This window comes from Gymnodraco acuticeps, unplaced genomic scaffold, assembly GCF_902827175.1.
Source record: "Gymnodraco acuticeps unplaced genomic scaffold, fGymAcu1.1, whole genome shotgun sequence".
Taxonomy (NCBI): Eukaryota; Metazoa; Chordata; class Actinopteri; order Perciformes; family Bathydraconidae; genus Gymnodraco; species Gymnodraco acuticeps.
The window spans coordinates 1,737,844-1,763,050 of record NW_022992160.1 but is presented as its reverse complement, the minus strand read 5'-3'; the positions used below and the strand labels follow the sequence as shown (position 1 = coordinate 1,763,050).

The 25,207-nt window shown below is 40.0% G+C and overlaps 1 protein-coding gene and 1 long non-coding RNA gene across 2 annotated transcripts; one reads left to right on the top strand and one right to left on the bottom strand.

Annotated features, from left to right (window-relative positions):
• Positions 1 to 292: 292 nt before the first annotated feature.
• On the bottom strand, positions 293 to 1,698 carry LOC117538629. Its single transcript, XR_004567883.1, has 2 exons — positions 1,467 to 1,698; positions 293 to 1,277 (listed from the first exon to the last, which is right to left on the bottom strand). It is a non-coding gene; the product is annotated as an uncharacterized LOC117538629 (long non-coding RNA).
• A 1,200-nt stretch (positions 1,699 to 2,898) lies between these two features.
• On the top strand, positions 2,899 to 23,542 carry LOC117538673. The gene is made up of 2 exons (XM_034204551.1): positions 2,899 to 3,080; positions 22,616 to 23,542. Exon 2 carries the CDS (start codon positions 22,775 to 22,777, stop codon positions 23,528 to 23,530), a length of 756 nt encoding a protein of 251 aa, XP_034060442.1. The 5' UTR covers positions 2,899 to 3,080; positions 22,616 to 22,774; the 3' UTR covers positions 23,531 to 23,542.
• The last annotated feature ends 1,665 nt before the right edge of the window (positions 23,543 to 25,207 follow it).

The following is a 25,207-nucleotide window of genomic DNA, read 5'->3' as shown; positions in this document are numbered from 1 at the left end:
GTAGCTGTTTGCTATTACTATATAATACCACGCAGGGATAAGAGCGTACAACCTTTGCATCTGGGCACAACACGTTTTGACCCAGTTTGATTAATTCGCTATACCATATGATATCGCCCGGAGAAGTCCTCATACTTATACATATATAAATAAAGATAGTTTCAAAGCTCTTATCAAATTAACAGTTGTATTAATTATAATTGTATATGTATACATATATGTATATAGCCTGTGTGTTGTATATTTATACACACAAAGGAACAACCTTTGTTGTCAAAAAACAAATAACAAGTTGTATTGTAGTGTTTATTTTAGTGTTGTTTTATGCTTATCCACATTTTGATTTCAGAGCACAGGACAGGAGAATGCCGGGCACAACATACATTTTAACAGTGAAGCTGGCAATGCTGAACAAAACCATCTAGTTATAATATGTATTCAGCTGAAAAAGTCAAAGCTCTACGAAAATGTAATTAAAAATATATTGCACATGGTTGGTATTTAACAACAAGGGGTGTTATAGTCTGTGATGTAGTGAGTGATATTGGTATTTATGGAACATTTTACACCTTTCCTTCAAGTAGGCTACTAGCCTATACATTTTAGTTACTTGTGGGGTACTTAACATGAATACAGTTACTATCCTTTTACTCCATCACATTTAAAAGAGAAATAGGCTATTGTTATTTTAACACCACCACAGTAATCCATCATCAACTTTACTTTTTAGATAAAGATTTAACTCACAATTGATCATAACACCCAGATAGCAAAATACATTAATTCAACATTGGATTTTGGTTAAATTAGTTATTTTTGGTTGAGGTTGAAAAATCAATGTTGATTCGATGTGTTATTACAGATACCATTTCAACGTTTGAAAAAATGTTGTTGAATCAATGAAATATAGATGCCGGTTTTTCAAGGTTGAAATTCCCTACATTGAATTTACATTGTTCCAACGTGAGACCAACTCTCCCCTCCCCTATACAGTTGTATTTAAAACACAGCATAACAAGGAGGGCATTGTTGTTAAGCGGTTAGTAACGTTTGTTTATTGGGGTAGCCGGTGTTCCGGATTAACTGGTTCCCCGATCAACTGGTTGACAGATGTGGAGGCGTGGCCTTCGACTGAAATACACATTTCGATCGCTTCTTCTGCCTTTTACATAAATCTTTTGGTATATTTGGCTGGATAGGAACAATTTGATACACATTCAGTACCAGTGTGTGAGGTTGTGCTTACGATGGCGATATCCGGACGCGAACAGCGAGGACTACAAAAAGAAAAACAGGTTGACATGGGGATGTCTGTTCAAAACATTGCGAGCTCCAATAAATCATTTAAACCAGCTATTGTTGCCAGACTTATTACTGAATATCGTTCTTAATGTGATACCAAGTCCATCTGAGACATGTGTACACCTTCAGACAGCCTCCAAGTGAAGCACACGTTGTTTACTCACAGTTTGAAAGCAGCGTGGAGAAGTCTTCAGCTGTGGTAAATTGTGATCCGCTCGAATAAAACCTTAAAACCAGCTATTGTTGCCCGACTTATCACTGAATATCGTTCCTAATGTGATACCAAGTCCATCTGAGACATGTGTACACCTTCAGACAGCCTCCAAGTGAAGCGTACGTTGTTTACTCAGAGTTTGAAAGCAGCGTGGAGAAGTTTTCAGCTGTGTTAAACTGTGATCCTCTCAGGTAAACTGCGATTCGCTCAGGGTCAACTGGGATCCACCCATGGGAAAATGGGATCCGCCCAGGTTAAACTGTGTTACGACTTCTGTGGCTATCTACCAGCGATCATGTTTAATATGAAAGACACACACATGTATCCCTTATAAAAACGGCATTCTGCAGCACTCATCCAGATAACATGTGACTGTTAACTCGTTTTGCAAAGATAGCAGCAGAAATGTCATTGCTGCACATGCAGGGATATTAGACTTTAAAATGCTGATGGGTCATTAATGTTGGTCTCGGCAAACAATATTAGGAATCCTCTATTCAAACTACATAATATTCAGTGTCCATCGACATGAAAATAACAAAAAAGTTCATGCTGGACTCAAACCCGAGTCCGAACAGCAAAAGTCACTCCGGCCCTGCGCGTTATGAGTGCGCCACGGATCAACACGACACCATGGTAAAATTAACATTTATCACAACATAATGTGGGCTCGCAGGCTGATAAACTAGGATATCTGATCTCGGTGGGTCTTAATGAGGCTTGATACAGACCTCAGTCAGAATACTATATTATAATATGTATATTATATGGCTTAAAGTGTACATACATTCGCTCACATTATAAATGATGGTCGGGTTGCATTTTTTCTGGAACTTTTTAACAAGGTTAATCTAAAATATTATAGTGTGGTGGTTCGATACGTTGTGTTGATCCGTGGCGCACTCATAACGCGCAGGGCTGGAGTGACTTTTGCTGTTGGGACTCGGGTTTGAGTCCAGCATGAACTTTTTTGTTATTTTCATGTCGATGGACACTGAATATTATGTAGTTTGAATAGAGGATTCCTAATATTGTTTGCCGACACCAACATTAATGACCCATCAGCATTTTAAAGTCTAATATCCCTGCACATGCAGCAATGACAATTCTGCTGCTATCTTTTCAAAACGAGTTAACAGTCACATGTTATCTGGATGAGTGCTGCAGAATGCCTTTTTTATAAGGAATAAATGTATGTGTAGTCTTTCATATTAAACATGATCGCTGGTAGATAGCCACAGAAGTCGTAACACAGTTTAACCTGGGCGGATCCCATTTTCCCATGGGTGGATCCCAGTTGACCCTGAGTGAATCACAGTTTACCTGAGAGGATCACAGTTTAACACAGCTGAAAACTTCTCCACGCTGCTTTCAAACTCTGAGTAAACAACGTACGCTTCACTGGGAGGCTGTCTGAAGGTGTACACAGGTCTTAGATGGATTTGGTATCACATTAGGAACGATATTCAGTGATAAGTCGGGTAACAATAGCTGGTTTTAAGGATGTATTCGAGCGGATCACAGCTTAACACAGTTGACGACTTCTCCACGCTGCTTTCAAACTGTGAGTAAACAACGTGTGCTTCACTTGGAGGCTGTCTGAAGGTGTACAACAATAGCTGGTTTAAATGATTTATTGGAGCTCGCAATGTTTTGAACAGACATCCCCATGTCAACTCGTTTTTCTTTTTGTAGTCCTCGCTGTTCGCGTCCGGATATCGCCATTGTAACCACAACCTCACACACTGGTACTGAATGTGCATCAAAGTGTTCCTATCCAGCCAAATATACCAAAAGATTTATGTAAACGACAGAAGAAGCGATCGAAATGTGTATTTCAGTCGAAGGCCACGCCTCCACATCTGTCAACCAGTTGATCGGGGAACCAGTTAATCCGGAACACCGGCCGCCGGTGACTCTGGCATTGTTGTGTTACAGGTCTTGTTGTTTGGTTGAGGGTAAAAAACATCTCAAACTTCGTGACTTTTCCTAAAACGGGTATATTGATCATCGAGTGAATTTTGGGGCTTGGGGAATTAAGAGAGAGAGAAAAAATATATACTTTGCCGCCACACCCCGTTGCCAAGCAACACTTATTGTTTAGGTCACGCAGCTCCGTGATCACCTGAAGCTCAGCCACTGTAACGGACCGGTGAGCGGAGCAAAACACACGTTTCAAGTTAGACCAAACACACGTAGCTATTTTATCTACCTCTGGAACTAGCTAAACTAGTTATACATATGTTTATTCTTTGTGTGGGGTCACTCATTACTGGAGTAGCGAGCTGCATGAGACACTGACAAAGAGAGCGCTCCGTTTATTATACCGGTGTTATTATGTAAAGTTAATGTTAATTTTGAATAACGTAGTTAATATACTATTAGTGGTTTGTTTAAATGTGTTCATTGTTTTGTTTTTTGTTTGTAGAAGAATACCATTTCTTGATTTATTGTAAAATGAATCCGAACGTTTTGATCTGTTACGATGATAAACTGAAGCAATTTAAAAATTAACCCCATTAACTGAGTTTTAAATCGTTTTTTGTTAAGTCCTACTAAGTATATAAGGAAAGGATCAAAACTAACATATTAAAAGTTTCAAAAATGATATCTGTGCGAGTGCTGACTGAACTGAATGTCCTATAGAGTGGCGATGTCACGCCCATCTACTTCCGGTCCATGGGACCTTATTTCGGAAAAATACTGTATTGAAGTTAATGGAGAGAGAAAATGTATCTTTCGATCCCGTTTAAATTGTGCCAGGAATTACACATATGATGTTTGTCAATCTTAAAAAATAATTTCCATGTCAAAAAAGTCACAGTTTGTCGTAAAACTGTTGAAATATAACACTATGAAAAATACCCAACTAGAAAGACTACAAATCCCAGAGTCGCGTAAGTGATGTCACAATTGTTTTCCTCCGCTAAATATAAGAGATAGCTAAGATAAGATATCTTTAACAAGATGCCTGTGTGCTTAGTACCAGGTTGTTATCATACCAGCAATGGGTCTTGCTCGTTCTTTCGCTTCCCGTCTGATGAAAGGACTAGTGATGGGAATTCCGGCTCTTCTTGGTGAGCCGGATCATTTGGCTCGGCTCACCAAGAAGAGCCGGCTCTTTCGGCTCCCAAACGGCTCTTCAGTTTACCACATATTATACCTTTTAATTAAATCAAATGTAGCCCTGTTTTGACTAATGATTTATATGTGTACACACATATAACACTTACATTATTCAATACATCCTTTGTACTGAAGTATTCAAAAGTAAAAATGATATGTTTAATATAAATGATTTGCTGTGGCCAAATGTTTTCATTGCATTTACAGACCCGTGTAACTCTCTGATACCACCCAATGAATGCACTGACTTGCTTGTCGAACCACGCTACACAAAACAGATAGCAACACCTATAAAAACTATTTTAAAAAAGGGGCTACTGTATCGACATTTTAAAATTATATTTAAAGAAAGTAACTATTAGCTATAGAAAAAAAGACAGCAACAGCTGACATCAAATCTTTGCTGAGCCTAAGGATAATCATAAATAAATAACATAGTGAAAATAAATATATTGCAATGCTCAAAACAGCAGCATCCAACCGTCTCTAATCCTTGGATATTACATGTCACCTGCATGCATGCACGGAGCAGCTGTAGCGCGGAGATCATCATCATCATTATGTCTTGTATTACTTAAAGTGGACCTATCATGCTATATTTTAACAATATATTGTAGGGCCATATCTATATAAAGTATATATATGATTCTGTGAGCTGCAGCTGACCACGCCCCCCTGCAGGAGAGGGCAGCGTGCTCTGAGATCAGCTGCTGGGCTCTCAGAAGAGGGGGAGAAAAAGAGATCTCCCTCCTCCGTGTTTTATTCTTATTGAAGTAAGAAGAGAAGTAATGGGGCAGAAACCCTCCTTTTTACGCAGCGGTCCAGACATAGACATCAAACGGCGACACATATTCAGTTGGCCGTTACTTTGGCATTAGGGCAGGGATATCTAGATACCTTCCAAAGTTTGACATAATGAATTGTGCTACTTTTAAAGCAAGCAACGATGTTTTCAAATCTGTAATCAAAAAGCTCCTCAAAAACACTCTCGAAGCAGTTCCTGCCGTTGCTACGTTAGTTCAAACAGTAACAACGGACTATTTTTCTTAGCGGATGCATGTCAATTTAAATACATACAACTCAATAAATCAATAAAATCATTTTCTAAATCCATAAAAGCATTTCAATTAATATTGGGAGTCATGTCGTTAATTTGTTGTGAATGTGGCCATGTAATACGCGGGATAATGTGCACATTGCATAATGTGCCTTCATGCCGATCTAGATCCCTCCGCGAAAAAAAAAAAACCGGCTCGTTCGCGGGCGCGAGCCGGCTCCCGTCGTTCACTTAAAAGAGCCGGCTCTTTGAGCCGGCTCGTTCGCGACCGACACATCACTAGAAAGGACCAGGAGTGGCTGGATCAAGTTAGCTACCTAGCAAGCACGTTACATTACAGTCTCAGCCTTGTCATTTTTATTAGCCTTAACATGAAGTAACATCAAGTAACCGAAATTGTTAAACAGTAAGAGTAGTAGTCATATTTCGTGAGCCCTTTGAAGAGTACTGTCACACCTAGGGTTGCCAACCGTCCCGTATTAGCCGGGACGCCCCGTATTTGAGCCAAAAGGGGCGTGTCCTGTACAGGACTTTGTTTGTCCCGGACTCCCGTGTAAAGGGAAAAATAAAAAATATTTTTCTGTTTGCGCGCAATTCAGTGTGTCTGGCTGCGTGCCTGTGTGTTTGTGTGCTGTATGTAAAGGGCGCTAGGACCGCTCAGTTGACAGGGCAGGGACAATGCTCGCACGTGTGTGTGTGTGTGGGAGATTTTCTCCGGTGGGCGGCGGGCGCGGCATCATTGATTGTGTGGCATGTCAGCCTGTTCAATCGTGTGGGAAAATGAGCCCTGCCCTTCTAAAAAGAAAATACTTGTGTCTTACAACAAACAGTGGGAAGAAAAACACAGTTGGGTAAAGCCCGTGAGTGGAAATCTGTCTCGGGTCTTCTGCACCTTGTGTCGGAGGGAGTTTTCAATAGGTCACGGTGGAAAAAACGACCTGAAACAGCATGCTGGCACAGAAATGCACAAGCGAGCAACACAAAATAAAGGTGCATCAAATATAACTAAATTCTTCGGCAGTTCAACTGCAGAACAAGACAAAGTTGCTGCATGTGAGGTAACATCAGTGTATCACACAGTTAAGCATGGTTTGAGTTACAACAGCATGGACTGCAGTAATAAGCGGGCAAGTGCCATGTTTAGTGATTCGAACACTGCAAAGAAAATGCAATGTGGAAGAACAAAGGCTGAGATGATAACAGCCAATGTGCTTGGCCCCAAAACTGTTCGGGATATTCTAAAAGAGCTGTGTCCTCCTCCCACCGATGTCGCAGCAGGTGAGGAGGTGGAGTAACTAAAAAAGTAACTAAATCCGCCAGAAACCCAAAAATCTTTGGGCGCACGTGCGCGGGGGACACATGCATGTGTCCCGTTTCTCCATTTCTGGAAGTTGGCAACCCTAGTCACACCGGTGTGATCATTCTATAATACACCATTTAAGCCCGGGGTAGAAACGCTAACGCTACATTAGCATCGGCGATCTGTTCTACTTCATGCTATCTGCACAAATGGTTGACATTAAACATTAAAAAGATCAGGCAGTTCAGAGAGAATCAAAGGAAGGCAGGCAGCTTTGTATGACATTCTTCTGGACGTGTTTCATTGTGTTTTGAAGCCATTCAGACTATCTTTTACGAGCTTGGCTCTAGATGCTCGCAGCGCATAAGGTCTCGGGAAAACAAAGCTTTTGCTGTGAATGTTAATGGCGAAGCCAGACATGACTTTAATCTATGTTTCGCCTGTTCTAGTGCATTGTGGTTAGTGCTCATGTAAAACCTCACAGCATTCATTTCATTTTAAGCATATAAGTTCTCTTCTGAAATAGAGAATCAAAGAATGTGTGGATGTGTAAATTGCCTGTTCAAAAGAGGGGCATATCCAGTATTTCTACCAAGGGGCAAACTCTGGGAAATAGCCGGGACGCCAATATGGAAGTGCCACACACTGCAGTTCATATATTGGCCGATAGGCGATGGCTGCAGAAAGGAGCAATTTCCATAGACCCCCATGTTAAAATGCCCAATTTTACAGCAGAAAAAAACATGTTTCTACCCCTGGCTCCATACATTTTATTATCGATATAGTTAGATTCCACCTTCATGATTATGGATCTGTGAGTGAATTGTTTTCTAACGCTACCCTTTTATTTATATTAGGTCTTAACGTTTTTGAATAAATTAGGGCGTGGTCACATTGAGTGACGGCTCTGTGAAGTGACTGCTGCTGCTAGCTTCTCGTCTCTCTGCTACCTGCTCCGTGAAGCTTGCTACAGGGACTCTGCCTGCTCAGTTCATCCAGGAAACACAACTTGAAGCCGGCCGTGGCTGTTTGTTCTTCATACTTATATATCGGACTATTGTGACTCGCTCTGCGGTTAAAACAGACGGTGCATGAATGCGGTTTTGCGGTAAGTGAAATTCGAGTGCTTTATTTATGTGTTAATGATTTTAATCAGCTACGTAATGAAAGTTAAGGCTTGGGTTAGCGTGTAGCGAGTGGCTAACGATGCTAATCGTAGCCTCCAAGTTAAAATAATAGACTGTATATATAAAGGTTAAAACGAAATAGACAAGCGTTAAGTGGGATAATACTGTTGAACAAACGGCTTCTGTTTGAGGTTGATAAAATAAGGTCATCCTTGTAACGTAGAGAGATATTTTATTAGCCTATGTGGGTAGGAACTGTATGCATCTAAGGTTAATTTAAATTGGCTATGCTCAAGTATGTAGACAAGTTAACGTCGAAGTAGTGTATGTGAAATCAACCTCACAATAAGATGTGTATATTACAATTATTAATGTCATATTTCAAGATGATTACTTAGATATTACAATATGGTTGGTTGAGCTGGAGTTCATTATTGAGCTTACACGTTAACGTCACAGTCATCTGAAGAACGAACCCAAACCTTGTTGTTTTAATTAATTGCATTACCAAATGGGTATCAAATAAACAGTAAGCATTGGTAACACAACTTCCAAAGTTACAGTAAAATAAAAAGGACCCTGACTCGGACAATACACAATCCAACATGTTCAACAGAAGATAATCAGTTATATTGTTTGTACACATGGTACTTTACATATATATATATATATCTGTTTGTTTAAGGTGTCCAGGTGATGCAGACAGGCTGGACCAGAGAGTGAGAGACAGAACTGGACTCCTCACAGCAGTGAACTTCAGCTCAGGTACAAAGACTCTTTTTTCATACTGTACAAAGAATCAAGAAAGATATTGGTTTAAATGAATGAAGTATTGACTTGAATACACTGATATACATTCCATTAAACAATACTAAATACTAGATCACCTACACATCAGTTAAGTTGAGGGTTTTTTCCATGCAAAAAGTTACATTTAGATATCTAGCAATATGACTTTGTCAGCTTTCTAACTTAATGTATTGAAGGCAAAGATATTTAACACATAGTGAGAACTGCTACTATTTATCTCTCAATATTGTCTGTAAAAAACGTGGTAAAAGTGATTATTTCAGTGAGACAACAGAGCAAGCTTCTACAGTTGCACTACGTTTTGATAACAGTTAAATATTATTTTGATAATAACATATATTTCAATGTTGATGAACTTCATACTGTTCATTCATAATCTGATTGTCTTTGTAGCTCTGTTGAAATAAAACAAAAAACATTACAATTACAAAATAATTATATCTACAGCCCCTAAACACACAAACACACTGCTTTCATAAATAACACACTTGTTCTGCAATAATATGTTTTATGTTTCCTGTCATTTTTGTTAGGAAAGGAAGGACATGCCTGAAAGACACGGCATGTTCTTCTCTGAGGGTCAAGAAGAACATCCAAGAGGAACATTAAAAGCTGATGTTATGAGATTTTAAGACCAGTACACTAAGAAACTACTTTTATTGTGAAAAAACAGTCAGCTGATCGAATGAACCTATTTCCACATCTACACTCCATCAGCTGATTATTTCTATTTGCCTCACTTTATGAGCTTCACATCACTTGTGCCTTGAACCGCAGAGTTTGCAACGTCACAAATAAATGGGGCCAATCTTCAGTCAGATGTGAATGTGTAATCTAACATTTTCAGTAAGAATAATGGACAAAAGGAGTGCAAATACAAATACAATTTATTGAAATGTGAACCAAAAGTTAATCAAATGTTTTAAATAAAAAGCACATATGGACAGAAGGTGTAAACCTATTAAATGTATAAGTGAACACATTTAGTCAAATAAAGTGACAGACTAGGCCTGTGCAGTTGGTATCAGCTATGCCCAGCATGGGCTCCTCCATCAGGCCTGGTCCTCCTCGCTGAGGAAAGACCCTCAGTCCTCTCCAAACCAACAGACAGGATGTCCATCACACGGAGGTTTCTCCCTGAAGTCTCTGCAGCTCTCTGGACACCAGACTGTCTCAATCCGTCCACACTGAATATGAGAGGGGCAAAATGAAAATAATAAATGCTTTAGACAATAAGAAACATAAAGTCGACTGTTGAGTTGCTCAGTTTTTTTAGATTGTCAATACTATTACTGTATAACTAATAATAGTTAAGAGGCACCTTCAAATAAAGATTGGTCTTTAAATACATGTTGTCTTTTGAATTGTTTGTCTAAAGTCAAGGATCTAGAACTGGTACTTAATTTTAATGATAACGTCTGGTTATTATGCTGTTTGGAGGAGGCCTCACAGGTAAGAGCACTTATATCAATTTGCTTGATTCCAGAGTTGAATTTAGCACAATTGCATACAAACATTAAGGGATTTTAAGATTCTGAAGTATGCTAAAAACTCAATAACTTAGATTATTATTTATAGTTTTGCTGAATAGTTTCATGTCCGCTTACCTTAGAAACATAAAATGCGACGGCAGTGTGCAGATGGGGAGCATGTTAGCTTAGCTTGGTAGCTTCAGCTAGCTCTGGAACTTCCAGCTCGGTGGCAGCAGGTCCCGCCTCGGCTCCGCCTCTTTGCCCTTATTTGGAGCAGGCGGGAACAGGCGGGAGTTGAACTCTGACGTCACTGTCGAGCCGTTAGTGGCCGACTCCGCCTACTAAGGGCTTCTCGGCAACTCTGCAGAATACTATGGGTGACGTCACGGACCCTACGTCCATTTATATATACAGTCTATGATTTCTACTGTTCAACAGGGCTCGACATTAAGGACTGCCCGATGGCCCGGGGCCATCTAGTATTTAGCTCGGGCAATGAAGCCTCACCTGCTGGTTGCCCGATCGGGCAATCTATTATGCCAGTATCATGCAGCTCGCGGATCCAGTAATGAGTGACCCGACAGTAAAACTAAACATATCTATAACTAGTTTAGGTAGTTTGAGAGGTAATTACAATAGCTACGTGTGATATTCTAACCTGAAGTGTGTGTTTTGTCCGCTCACCGCTGCATGTGATCATGCAGAGCTGCGTGTCGACTCGTCAGCAGCAGCTGATCTCTCTCTCCCGTCAGATTAGACTTTACTCGCGTTTATGTCCATATCAATCAGATCTAGCTAGTTCTAGCTAATGATATGACTACCTGCTTATTAAAAGACACCTAAACAATAAGTGTCGCTATGCAACTGGGTGAGGCCACAAAGTATAGCGCAGCATTATGCATTTGTTTACATGCCCACCGGAACCCCGAGGCATTACTAACAGATCAACGCACAATCAACCCATACAGGACAGCTCTTTCTTTAGACATTAGAATTGACTATTCTTGTCTGTCACACACTCTTCTTGTCTGTCACATAAGTGGCGCAACTGAAGCGGTATTGCGCTAAAAGGAAATTATTTTGACCGAAGAGATTTAGATTTGCCGGCTAACGGGAAATCTGACGTCGCCATTTTGTGTGCTTCGCGGATGCGCTCGGCTCCTCTCGACTGCTGCTCGGGTCTGCTCGGTCAGCTTCCGGATGAGGAGGCATTCGACCAACTTACAGTAGATAACATTACAAACATTTTTAACAGGGGCCATAATAGTGTAAATAATGTTTGTTTTGGCAGTTATAACTGAATGTAATGTTTTCTACATTTTTACATCTGGGAAGGCATTTGCCTTCATCAGATGGAAAGTGTCTTGACCAACAACTTAAGTATTTCTTATAGCTATGCAGGGCATGCAAGCGAGCAAACACAAACAAACAAGTGAAATGAAGAATAAAATTGAAATTGTACAATATAATATTGTGGTGGTTCATCTTATAATTCAGTCTAGAGAACCAGACAGCATCTACAGTAAGACCTGCAAAAATCTAAATGTTCTAGGGTGAGGCCCCCCAAACCCTTCGTGCATCATTTCGTCCGCGCGCATTTTTCAGGGCAATCTCTATTGGGCTCAGCGCCATCTGTAAATTAGCTTAGATGGCCCACAGGGCCATCTCCCAAAATCCTTAATGTCATGCACTGGTTCAAGTTCATTGTTAGTGATCAGGTAAAACTTCAATGTATGTACATGCTTGTGTCGTGGTGTGGTGAGGGTAGGTGTTAGAAGTCGGTTGCGGACAACGCCACCTGGGGGAGTTTTGCCCCCAGGAAATTATAAAAACTAGGTATAATGCTGATAAGGACAATCAGGTTTGTTTTACACCACAGAATACAGTTTTATTTATAACATACAAAATATCTAAAAACACCACACACAATACATTTGAATAAAATACCCACTTTGGGGAAACGGACAGGGCTTGGCTTACCACAAAGGGGTAACAAAAAGGGGAGTAAGGGGTCCAAAATAAATCACCCGTGACACTGCACACCACTCAAAACGGATACGTGAAGAAAACCACTGCCACCACCAGGGAGTCTGCCGCCTCAGGCCCACAGCACCTGTCCGGCACAGGATAAAATGTTATAGTTCTGACAAAAGGATAAACAAAAAGGAAACAACAAAATACACCAAATTTGAATGAATCAATGTAAACAACAAATGAATAAACAAATTAAATCAAATTAAAGCAAATGTAAAGGACTGCAAGGAATAAACAAATTAAATAATAAATGTCCTTATAGTCATATTAGGGCAATTCCCTGATGCCAAGAACGGCTCCAGCAACAGGCCAGAGCAAGCAGTGTGGGCCTGTCCATAGCGACGAGCCACAGCGACGAGCGAAGCTCACAGAGCCCAAAACAGCAGCACGGGACGGGAATGATGGCCAAAGGTGGGGAGGGAGAATAGTTACAACACGGGGGGATTAGAATTACTACAAAATCTGTATGAAAGTGACGGTTTAACTTATAATATGGGGGGGGGGGCTCATACGTACCACTCTGTGCAGCCAGGCGCAGCCACAGAGCCCACAAGGGAGGGAATGAGACCCGCAGATCCCACGGCCCGCTGTGACATGAAGAATCAATAAGGCAGGGGAACTACGCAGCAGATTTAAAGAGAGCAGACAACGGCACTCACCAACAGTGTGCAACGCTGTTATCACGGAGCCTCTGGTGGAGCAAATGCCTCCTAACGCCCTGAACGTCAGCTGCGCTAAGATGGGAAAGTGTCAGCATTGTGTAGCTTGTGACCATGAATAAATGACAGACTGCACAGTGTTTACCTGTCCGGTAGAGAGTAGGACATGAATACTGCCACGCCAAACAATTTGTGTCACTACGCCAGGCTGCAGCCACCACAGGAGAAGCGGAAATGGTATGAAGGTAGATATGGTGCAAAATGCGAGAGCGTGTAAAACCTGATGTGAGCGCTTGCAGAAAAAAAATCTGAGCTTGTGTGCATACATTTACACTTGTATAAAATATCCACGTAACTGTGAACCAAATTTACACTTGTATACAAATATCCACGTAACTGTGAACCAAATTTGAAGTCACAGAAGAAAACAAAAAGTTTTGTAGCTTGTAGAAAAAAAATGAATTTAGTGATGAAATATTCACTTGCAGAAAAATACATATTTTTTAAATATATTTTCCATTACAACTGCAACTTGGTTATTACAACCTCTCAAATCAGTCATTACAACTTGACGAATCTGCTCTGTGGCAGTATAAATCGACGAATCTGCGGTCTTGACTTTTGCTACACTTCTTGCGATAAATGTGTCGCAAAAGTAATTTTCACCTGTAGATGTGGGGGAGGGAGGGGGGTTGGAGCGAAGGGACAACGAGGCTCGAGTCAGTCACACAGCCACAGTCAGGTCGAACCGGATTACGGGGCTAACGGTCCGTGTCGCTACCAGTCCGCTGACATGGCGCGTCAATCAACGGTAAGTTTTGCCCATTACTTGCCCAGTATTACTTTGAATATTATTATTGTGATTGAGGATTAAATCCGCTTTGAAGACCACCGTTTTATATCGTGCAGTTTAGCGGCAAAATATGATAGCCTACTGCTTTGGCACTAACGGTTTATGAAAATAAAACCAATTGAACTGTACTGAAATAATGACAAGTTTTATAATTGTCTTGGGCTCCTGCTGTGTTTTTAAAGCCTTTGTAAAATTATCCATGCTATTTTCTATTTAGAACGAAGACTTCAGAATCTTAAAATCCCTTGACGTTTGTATGCAATTGTGCTAAATTCAGCTCTGGAATCAAGCAAATATTAATATGTTTGCATGACATTAGTTATTTATATTTTGATATCACTTAATTATACGTTTAATACATTTAAGTCAAGCTAAGGTACATGTTATGGTAGCTAGTTAGTGCTCTTACCTGTGAGGCCTACTCCAAACAGCATAATAACCAGACTGTATCATTAAAACTACTAGTACCACTTCTAGATCCTTGACTTTAGACAAAGAATTGAAAAGACAAAATGTATTTAAAGACCAATCTTTATTTGAAGGTGCCTCTTAACCTGGGATATTTGTTATACAGTAATATTATTGACAAGCTAAAAAAACTGAGCAACTCAACAGTCAACTTTATGTTTCTTATTGTCTAAAGCATTTATTATTTTCATTTTCCCCCTCTCATATTCAGTGTGGACGGATTGAGACAGTGTGGTGTCCAGAGAGCTGCAGAGACTTCAGGGAGAAACCTCCGTGTGATGGACGTCCTGTCTGTTGGTTTGGAGAGGACTGAGGGTCTTTCCTCAGCGAGGAGGACCAGGCCTGATGGAGGAGCCCATGCTGGGCAAAGCTGATACCAACTGCACAGGCCTAGTCTGTCACTTTATTTGACTAAATGTGTTTACTTATACATTTAATAGGTTTACACCTTCTGTCCATATGTGCTTTTTATTTAAAACATGTTTAATTAACTTTTGGTTCACATTTCAATAAATTGTATTTGTATTTGCACTCCTTTTGTCCATTATTCTTACTGAAAATGTTAGATTACACATTCACATCTGACTGAAGATTGGCCCCATTTATTTGTGACGTTGCAAACTCTGCGGTACAAGGCACAGGTGATGTGAAGCTCATAAAGTGAGGCAAATAGAAATAATCAGCTGATGGAGTGTAGATGTGGAAATAGATGCATCGCATCAGCTGACTATGTTTTTCGCCACACTTTATAAGCCTGACTATAACCACCCCTTCTCTGAGGTGCAGCGTCACAAACAAATGATGGTCCTGGTAGACTACAAAAATATTCGGTGTGCAGATCTTTGTTTTCACAATAAAAGTAGTTTCTTAGTGAAAGTCCTGTACTGGTCTTACAATCTCATAACATCAGCTTTTAATGTTCCTCTTGGATGTTCTTCTTGACCCTCAGAGAAGGAGAAAATGTCGTGTCTTTCAGGCATGTCCTTTCCTAACAAAAATTACAGGAAACATAAAACATATTATTGCAGAATAAGTGTGTTATTTATGAAAGAGGTGTGTTTGTGTTTTTAGGGGCTGTAGATATAATTATGTTTTAATTGTAATCAGATTATGAATGAACAGTATGAAATTCATCAACATTGAAATATATTTTATTATCAAAATAATATTTAACTGTTATCAAAACGTAGTGCAACTGTAGAAGCTTGCTCTGTTGTCTCACTGAAAGAATAACTTTTACCACGTTTTTTACAGACAATATTGAGAGATAAATAGTAGCAGTTCTCACTATGTGTTACATATCTTTGCCTTCAATACATTAAATTAGAAAGCTGACAAAGTCATATTGCTAAATATCTAAATGTAACTTTTTGCATGGAAAAAACCCTCAACTTAACTGATGTGTAGGTGATCTAGTATTTAGTATTGTTTAATGGAATGTATATCAGTGTATTAAAGTCAATACTTCATTTATTTAAACCAATATCTTTCTTGATTCTTTGTACAGTAGGAAAAAAAGAGTCTTTGTACCTGTGCTGAAGTTCACTGCTGTGAGGAGTCCAGTTCTGTCTCTCACTCTCTGGTCCAGCCTGTCTGCATCACCTGGACACCTTAAACAAACAGATATATATGTAAAGTACCATGTGTACAAACAATATAACTGATTCTCTTCTGTTGAACATGTTGGATTGTGTATTGTCCGAGTCAGGGTCCTTTTTATTTTACTGTTACTTTGGAAGTTGTGTTACCAATGCCTACTGTTTATTTGATATCAATTTGGTAATACAATTAATAAAAACAACAAGGTTTGGGTTTGTTCTTCAGATGACTGCATAGCCGCGGGAAGTAGGGGTGCTGGGGGTGCTGCAGCACCCCCTGTTGGCGAGTGGTGTACATTTGAAAAACTGAGTGACCACCTTAATAAAAATGATTAAACTACATCAAATAGTTATGATTTCACTTAAAATAAAATTAGCAGTATACAGTAGTATATAATAGTCATAGTATATATTTGTATCAGTCAGGTGGCTTGAATTTATTTTCCAAATAAATAAAATCCGAGTCATCTAGGTCGTAGGTCGTGTGAGAGTGACGTAATTGACGCGACACACACACTGCAAAGTGACACATTTCTAGAATGGCGCAAAAAAGGATTTTGGATTTTTTTCTCCAACAAACAACCCAATAAAAAGAGTGGACCACCAGCTACTCCTCAGCCCACCACCTCTACAACTAGAGTAATATGACACAGAAGAGACTGACACATCTGACTTTGATGCATGTCCATACAAACATTTTGGATAATGTGGATGTATCTGCTCTAATGAGGGTCTTCATTAGTGCCACCCCAGGCTACATTTGGAGTTTTGTGAAGCCCCAACACAAGGTAAGACGATATTTTTTATTTAATGCTGCTGCCGTTGTGCAGTGTTTTGCCTTGTCAATCAGTTAAAATTGAATTCATAGCTTTATTAATATTGTAAATAATATTTCCTGACTATTTGTAATGTTATGTAGGTTCGTAAGACCCATAGTTAGCATGTGGGCATGTACAGCTGTTGCTAAGTGATGTAGGTCTATAATGGTGTATTAAGCCTAACAGAGGCGAGACACCAGGTGAATAGGGTAATTTTTTTTAACTTAAAGATATCAGCTGGAAATCTCTCCAGTTAATTACCTACAATGAGGCAATTGTTTCTTGTATTACAAGTTTTCTGAATATACAAATTATCCATTATCTCATTAAATTTGCGCATATTTTAACACATTTCAGGAACCGAAATCTGAACTTTGGATAAAGCCAGGTTCAAAATTCTCGTTTCATTTTGTAGTCATATTAGTATCTAAGGCTTTTACAGAAGGGATTTTGGATATCTCTTTTTATCACTCCATTAATCAGAAAATACTGTCAACAGCCCTAAAATATCAATTTTCGCCATGTTTCTAGGTATAACAACTTATATAATTCAGGCTATGAATGACATATGAACAAACCCTCCTTAAAAGCCTTCATAATATTGATAGGAATATAACTGGAAGGTTTGGTGTATGTAAGTGCAACTGAAGTGGAAATGTCGGACTCAGAGTAGGAGAAACAACTCATTTTGAGAAAACGACCTTTAAAGATTGCAGTGAGGCGCTAGCTAAACCCTCCTGTTCTTTGGATGATAGCTTGCACATTGACGCACTCCGTGAAGGTATTTCATGTTCGGGGTCATTTGTTTTTTATAACCTTGCTTCGTGCAAGTGACAATTGTTGTTGTCTTCTCTGTGAACGTTTTTTTCGCCGTTCTTTTGCCATTTTGAGATTTCAATTTCTAGCGGAAAGCTAACCAGGAAGTGTTTTAGCACACCACGTGACGCATCTGAACGAATCACGTTGTCAGAAGTTGACACCAGCCAATGAGATTTCGTTTCTTGGTTTAAGACCCTTTTGTACGTTCACGATTGGTTGCTGATACAAAGGCAATGACCATATTTGGATCCGATGAGATTGTGCAGGAGAGACGGAGCTTTCCAGCGATACCTCTGTTGACATGGTGCAAACAGCGGTCGCGGTACTTTATGTTACGTTAGAATGCTAACTTTTGGTGAATGTAGGAGAAATATACAGACGCAAATAGACAAACTATAGTCAAATAAACACTTAAATGTGTATTTTGTACGTTTTCCTTCCAAAAGCCTGAAAGAAAACATGTTATGGAATCAAAATAGCACAACATCTCAAAATTGACCAGTGCTTGAAAAATGATGTTTTTGCCTGCGGTGTCTCGCCTTAAACAAACAATTTATGTGGCTCGTATCGCTGACAGCCGGCCCCCTCCCCACTTTTGGCAGCACCCCCTGAGCAAAATGACTTCCCGCGGCTATGGATGACTGTGACGTTAACGTGTAAGCTCAATAATGAACTCCAGCTCAACCAACCATATTGTAATATCTAAGTAATCATCTTGAAATATGACATTAATAATTGTAATATACACACATCTTATTGTGAGGTTGATTTCACATACACTACTACGACGTTAGCTTGTCTACATACTTGAGCATAGCCAATTTAAATTAACCTTAGCGATGCATACAGTTCCTATACCTACATAATAAAATATCTAAGTTACAAGGATGACCTTATTTTATAACCTCAAACGGAAGCCGTTTGTTCTACAGTATTATCCCACTTAACGTTTAACACTTGTCTATTTCGTTTTAACCTTTATATATAGGCCTACAGTCTATTAATTTAACTTGTAGGCTACGATTAGCATCGTTAGCACCGATGTAGCTACCACTCGCTTACACACTAAACCAAGCCTTAACATTCATTACGTAGCCGATTAAAATCATTAACACATAAATAAGTACTCGATTTTCACTTACCGCAAAACCGCATGCATGCACCGTCTGTTTTAACCGCAGAGCGAGTCACAATAGTCCGATATATAAGCATGAAGAACAAACAACCACGGCCGGCTTCAAGTTGTGTTCCCTGGATGAGCTGAGCAGGCAGAGTCCCAGTAGCTAGCTTCACGGAGCAGGTAGCAGAGAGACAAGAAGCTAGCAGCAGCAGTCACTTGACAGAGCCGTCACTCAATGTGACCACGCCCTCAATGTGCAAACACTTTAAGACCTAATATAAATAAAAGGGTCGTGTTAGAAAACAATTCACTCACAGATCCATAATCATGAAGGTGGAACTTAACTATATTCATAATAATATGTATTGCATCCATGGGTAGAAACATGTTTTTTTCTGCTGTAAAGTTGGGCATTTTAACATGGGGGTCTATGGAAATTGCTCCTTTCTGCAGCCAGTCCCTATCGGCCAATATATGAACTGCAGTGTGTGGCACTTCCGTATTGGCGTCCCGGCTCTTCCCCAGAGTTTGCCGCTTGGTTACATCCTGTAATTTAGCATAATTACCAGCTAGCCGCTAGCTGCTAACCGCCGCGGCCGCCTCGTTAATATCAAATCCATCATAACAATCCAGTGCCATGCTGTCATGAACGCGCGGTGCTGTTACGTGTACAAATTGACGTGCTTGATGTGATTGTGAACGAGCCTTTTGGGGGGCGTGGTTAAAGTTGTGCATGCTCTATGAGCGCACATATGGGTACTTCTCAGGCATGACTGGTAATCTGTGACGTTTCTCTCTCTCAAAAGTTGGGCCATTTTATCTTCATGCGCCAATAGAGAACCGCAGTGACGCGTCGTAAAACCCGGAAGTAAACTTCTTCCGGTTCCTTCGTGAAAAACGCAATGCAAATTCTCCATAGGATTTTGGAAAATAGCTTGAAATAAGGTCTGTGGTTGACACACATTTAAGAGAGGGATCACGTTTTGTTCAGCCGGATAATCTCCACATGTCAACCCTACTTTTATAATTTTTTAATCATAAATCTAGTCGCCAAAAGCTAAATGCTAACGTTATGCTATAAACGAACTACAAGCCAGTACAGCAGCAGGGTCGCACGACTTCTACGTCACGCCAACTTATGATCGTTTCAACTGACTTGCACTGAAACTGCACTTTGAACACTTTAAATATATTAACTAGGGCTGTCAATTTAACGCGTTAATAATGCGTTAACGCAAAAAAAAATTAACGCAAAAAAAAATTAACGCCACTAATTATTTTAACGCGATTAACGCATGTGTATTTTTTGTCCTCGGCCGCCCCGTAGTTTCAGAGCGCATCGAGTTTAAAATACCATCTACAAGCTGATGCTGACAGCCCCGCTCCTGCCGCCCGCTTGTGGCAGACCACACTTCCACGCTCACCGGCAGGCACCGACTGGCTATTGGGAGGACCGGGAGGGTGTGTGTATGTGTGGCCCGAGAGACCTTACGTGCATTGTTGTTGTTAGCATCTGGTGCTAGCTAGCTGCGCTAACGGATACAAGGAGCTGTTTAAATGAAAACATTTCGCCACAACTGCGCCGAGCACTTGACTTTATGCAGGAAGCCAGACAGTGGGACATTGTACGAAAAGTCAGCACTCAGCACGGATAGTGCGCAACATGATTGCAGCGTCCAGGCAGCTCCCGTTCGAGCATATGCCTTGAGTTGCACATAGCTCCAACGATCCATCACACACACACACACACACACACACACACACACACACACACACACACACACACACACACACACACACACACCCCACACACACACACACACACACACACACACACACACACACACACACACACACACACACACACACACACACACACACACACACTTAGTATTGTATTATTGTATGAGAGAGGTTCCAGGTTGAATTGAGGCGAATATTTGTAATGTTCAGAGGTTGTTGTGTTTAATATTCATGAGAATTTTGTCATTGTTCAAATGATAATAAACATTAGCATAAAGCATATTTGTCCACTCATATGTTGATAAGAGTATTAAAAACTTGAAAAATATTCCTCTAAGGTACATTTAGAACAGATAAAAAAATGTGCGATTAATTTGCGATTAATCGCGATTAACTATGGACAATCATGCGATTAATCGCGATTAAATATTTTAATCGACTGACAGCCCTAATATTAACATTTTAAACTGTATACCTCGTTTATCTAGGCCCTTTTTGTTTTGTTTTATGTATACATATCACACTGTGGGAAACGATATTTCGATATTTCTGGATGTATAACACATGTAGAATTTTTTTACAATAAAGCTGACTTTGACTTCCGCGTGCTTGCATATTTTAACAAAGCTTTTCATTTTAGCCACACTGAATTTAACTAGAAGTCATGGCTGTGTCAAATACCAGTCTGATATCGTTTTACAAAGATGACAAGAAGAGTGTAGATAGATGAGAGAACCACTACAAGTCAGGACACGTAAAACAGTGCAGCCTAGATGAAGGTGTGCTTACCGGTGTTGTCAGGGCTAGCATGAGGGACAAGGTTTATAAAGTGTCGGTGAGTAGTGATAGCAAGAGTACCGTTAACCTAGAGTTAATTTATTCACATGTATTCCCATCAACAAATCCATTTTATGTGTCACATGAAATGTTTATTAGGCAAGGCAAGTTTATTTATATAGCACTTTTCAACACAAGGCAATTCAAAGTGGTTTACAAAAAATGAAAGACATTAAGAAAATGGCATTTAAAATTAGTCATTAAAAAGAAAAGCTAATAAAATAAACATTAAAAGAAAAAATACATGGATAAAAGTTACAGTGCAGTTTAAGATATGAATAGTTCAATTAAAAGCAGCGACAAAAAGAAAAGTCTTCAGCCTGGATTTAAAAGTAATCAGAGTTGCAGCGGACCTGCAGGTTTCTGGGAGTTTGTTCCAGATATTTGGAGCATAATAACTGAACGCTGCTTTTCCATGTTTAGTTCTGACTCTGGGGACAGAAAGCTGACCAGTCCCTGAAGACCTGAGAGATCTGGATGGTTCATAATTTAGCAGGAGGTCAGAAATGTATCCTGGGCCTAAACCATTCAGTGCTTTATAAACCAGCAGCAGTATTTTTGAAATATATTCTTTGACACACAGGAAGCCAGTGTAAAGACTTCAGAACAGGAGTGATGTGATCCACTTTCTTAGTGTTAGTGAGGACTCGAGCAGCAGCGTTCTGAATTAGCTGCAGCTTTCTAATATATTTTTTAGTGAGACCTGTGAAGACACCATTGCAGTAGTCGAGTCTACTGAAGATAAAAGCATGGACAAGTTTTTCCAAATCCTGCTGTGACATTAGTCTTTTAATCCTAGATATATTCTTTAGGTGATAGTAGGCTGATTTAGTAACTGTTTTAATGTGACTGTTGAAACTCAGGTCAGAGTCCATGACTACACCTAGATTTCTGGCTTTATCTGTTGTTTTGAACATTGCAGACTGAAGCTCAGCGCTAACTTTTATACGTTCTGCCTTGGCTCCAAAAACCATTACCTCAGTTTTATCTTTGTTTAATTGGAGAAAGTTCTGACACAATGTTTGTATCATCTGCATAGCTATGGTAACTTATTTTGTTGTTCTTCATTATCTGAGCCAGTGGTAGCATGTAGACGTTAAAGAGAAGAGGCCCCAAGATTACAAATATTACACACCAGAAAACACAGAAATATCCATGAAATAAACATACAGTAGGCTATAAACAATTAAAGGGATAATTGGGAAGGCATTACAAATGTAAATATATTTTAAATAATAAAACAATCCCACCACCACAGGTATCTACAGGAGAAGAGGGAATTCTCTCCACAAGATGTGAATGCCCATGTGGAGAATGGAAATGCAGTCATGCGGCTGCATTAGCCATCTTTGCCATCCACAATTTCAGCTGCACTGACACCCCCTGTCAGTGGAAGAAGCCAAAGGCAGCTAAACGTATGCATTCAGTGGAGGAGCTATTTCCTCCAACCAATAACTCATTCAACCCGCTGACAAGAGAGCCCACCTCCGAAGATCGTGACTGGCTGAGGGACAGACTCGGGGGCAGGTTCTCAGGAATTTCTTGGCTTCTCTCCCCCGAGCCAGAAGAGGAACACTACAGCTTGGAAACACTTACTGTTCCTGAAATTCTCAAATCTGTTGGGCATCAGGGACCTGAGGCAATTGTGGCAAGCATGGCATTGTCTGAGGAGCAACAGAGGGCAATTCAGGTGGCTACCACTGGTCAGCGAACCAACCCAAACTGGCATTTGTTCAGGAAAGGAAGGTTGACTGCCAGCAACTTTGGAGCTGTCCTGAGGTCAAAGCGTGTGACTGCTTCCCTTATTGCCAGGGTGCTAGGGCAACAACAGGCCCTTGATGGTGTTTTGTCTGTACAGTGGGGGACTATGAATGAATGTGAGGGTGTCAGGGCATTCACCACTGCAACCCAGATGCAGGTCCATGAGTCAGGTTTGTGGCTCTCCCAATCAGGAGTGTTGGGGGCATCTCCAGATGGTCTGGTAGGGTCTTCCGCTGTGCTGGAGGTAAAGTGTCCCTACGGAGCCAGGGAAATGACAATTAGTGAAGCATTGCAAATCAAGGGCTTCTGTGTCAGTAAGGAGGGAGAAACATTCAGCCTGCGTGAGGAGCATCATTACTGGCACCAAGTGCAAGGTCAGCTTCACCTCACTGCAAGAAAGAAGAAGAAATAAAAAAATTGTGAATCGTTTTTAATTTAGATTTACTCGCCTTTGCAATGTTGTGGTTGTTAGAGTGTTAGGCTTCCTGTCAGCTCGTCTGTTGGGAAGATATAAAATATTAGTTTCATGGAAGTCACACCATCACATATAAGAGCATTAAGACATACAGTACATAGGCTAAAACAAAACATCTAAAGATATAACCTTGCACTTTGTCTCGTGAACATTTTCACTATTTTGACATTTTTATAGATGAAAATTGAACTAAAGAAATAAATGGTAGATTAATCCATATTGAAAATAGGTGTCAGCTGCTCCACTAATTATAATAGTTATATTTCTTAATTAATTAAGATAAGATATTACTGTATTGATCCCAATTTGGGAAATGTTTGTGTTGCAGCAGCATAACAAGAAAAACAAAATATAAGTGATATACAAAATGTGAGGGATGGAATATTAAATTGAATATAAATGTAAAATGTACATGTGATTTGACGTCCAAGAGAAGCTATGGAGCAGAGAGTTCTCTGCCAGCCAGAGGTGATTTGTTATTAGTTCAATATGTCAAACTGATTTCCCTAACTACAATCTTTAGTTACATGGTGAAACGTTATGCTGCTTGTACTAATTAGACTTATCATATAAGCCACACAGGTTTTAATAGGATGTATTCATTATCTTTACTTATGTTGCGGTTTTTTCAGCAGCGCCATCTCTAAAACGGCGATACAGTCACTACCCATCATTTACATTTCACCGTGACATGGACAAAAATGTAACGTCAGCTTACCTCGTGGCACGAATCCAGACTCTCCTTTGGAAAACATTGGCCGGGAAATGATAGAACAAGCACGTTTCATGCAAAGACCTGTGGCTGTAACCCGGAGCAAAGCAACAAACCATTGCGTAGCTAACTAGTAGCGCTAGCTTTAGCTAACGTTAGCTAACGAAACGAACTGCCGAGTAAAATTGGAAAACACTGGTAATTAATTATTCTATAATTTGTAAAACTACGGTGTTAAAAATGACAATTTAAAAAATACAGATTCTAATGGTCAGATATAGATATACAGATACTAAAGATGGGCAGGTACTTGCTTTCAAGCAGAACACAGGGGAAAACAAACTTAGCGGGAGTGTTTGCGTGTTAGGCGTAATGACGTACAGCGGCCTCGACAATTTCTGTAGTCCTATTCAGCCACTCGGTAACACAACCATTGTTTTTCAGACACGTAAACTCTTCAAAAATCACCAGCTGATCACTGCTGATGTATTTAATGTCGTAGAACAAAACGTGATTTATCTCTTAAATTTGTGTCAACCACAGACCTTATTTTGAGCTATTTTCCAAAACCCTATGGAGAAAATGCATTGCTTTTTGACGAAGGAACCGGAAGTGCTAAAAATGCTAACTTACTTCCGGGTTTTACGACGCGTCACTGTGGTTCTCTATGAGCAGCTCTCATAGGAATGAATGAGGCCCCGCCTCCCACGCTGTATCCAGTTCTTATTATACATCCATGGAGCAGCTCCATGGTAACGGTGAACACTGCGGAGGAGAAGCGTTTCACAATGTCAACAGGCAGAAACTCAGTGTTTAATTTCCTCTAGATTCATCTACAATACTACTCACTCCATCTTAACAAACAATCCTAATGAAATTGGATCATGGATGCGAGCCAACTT

Excerpts from the sequence above, each read along its gene's own strand:
- LOC117538673 (XM_034204551.1), top strand. The coding sequence starts at position 22,775 with ATGCATTCAGTGGAGGAGCTATTTCCTCCAACCAATAACTCATTCAAC.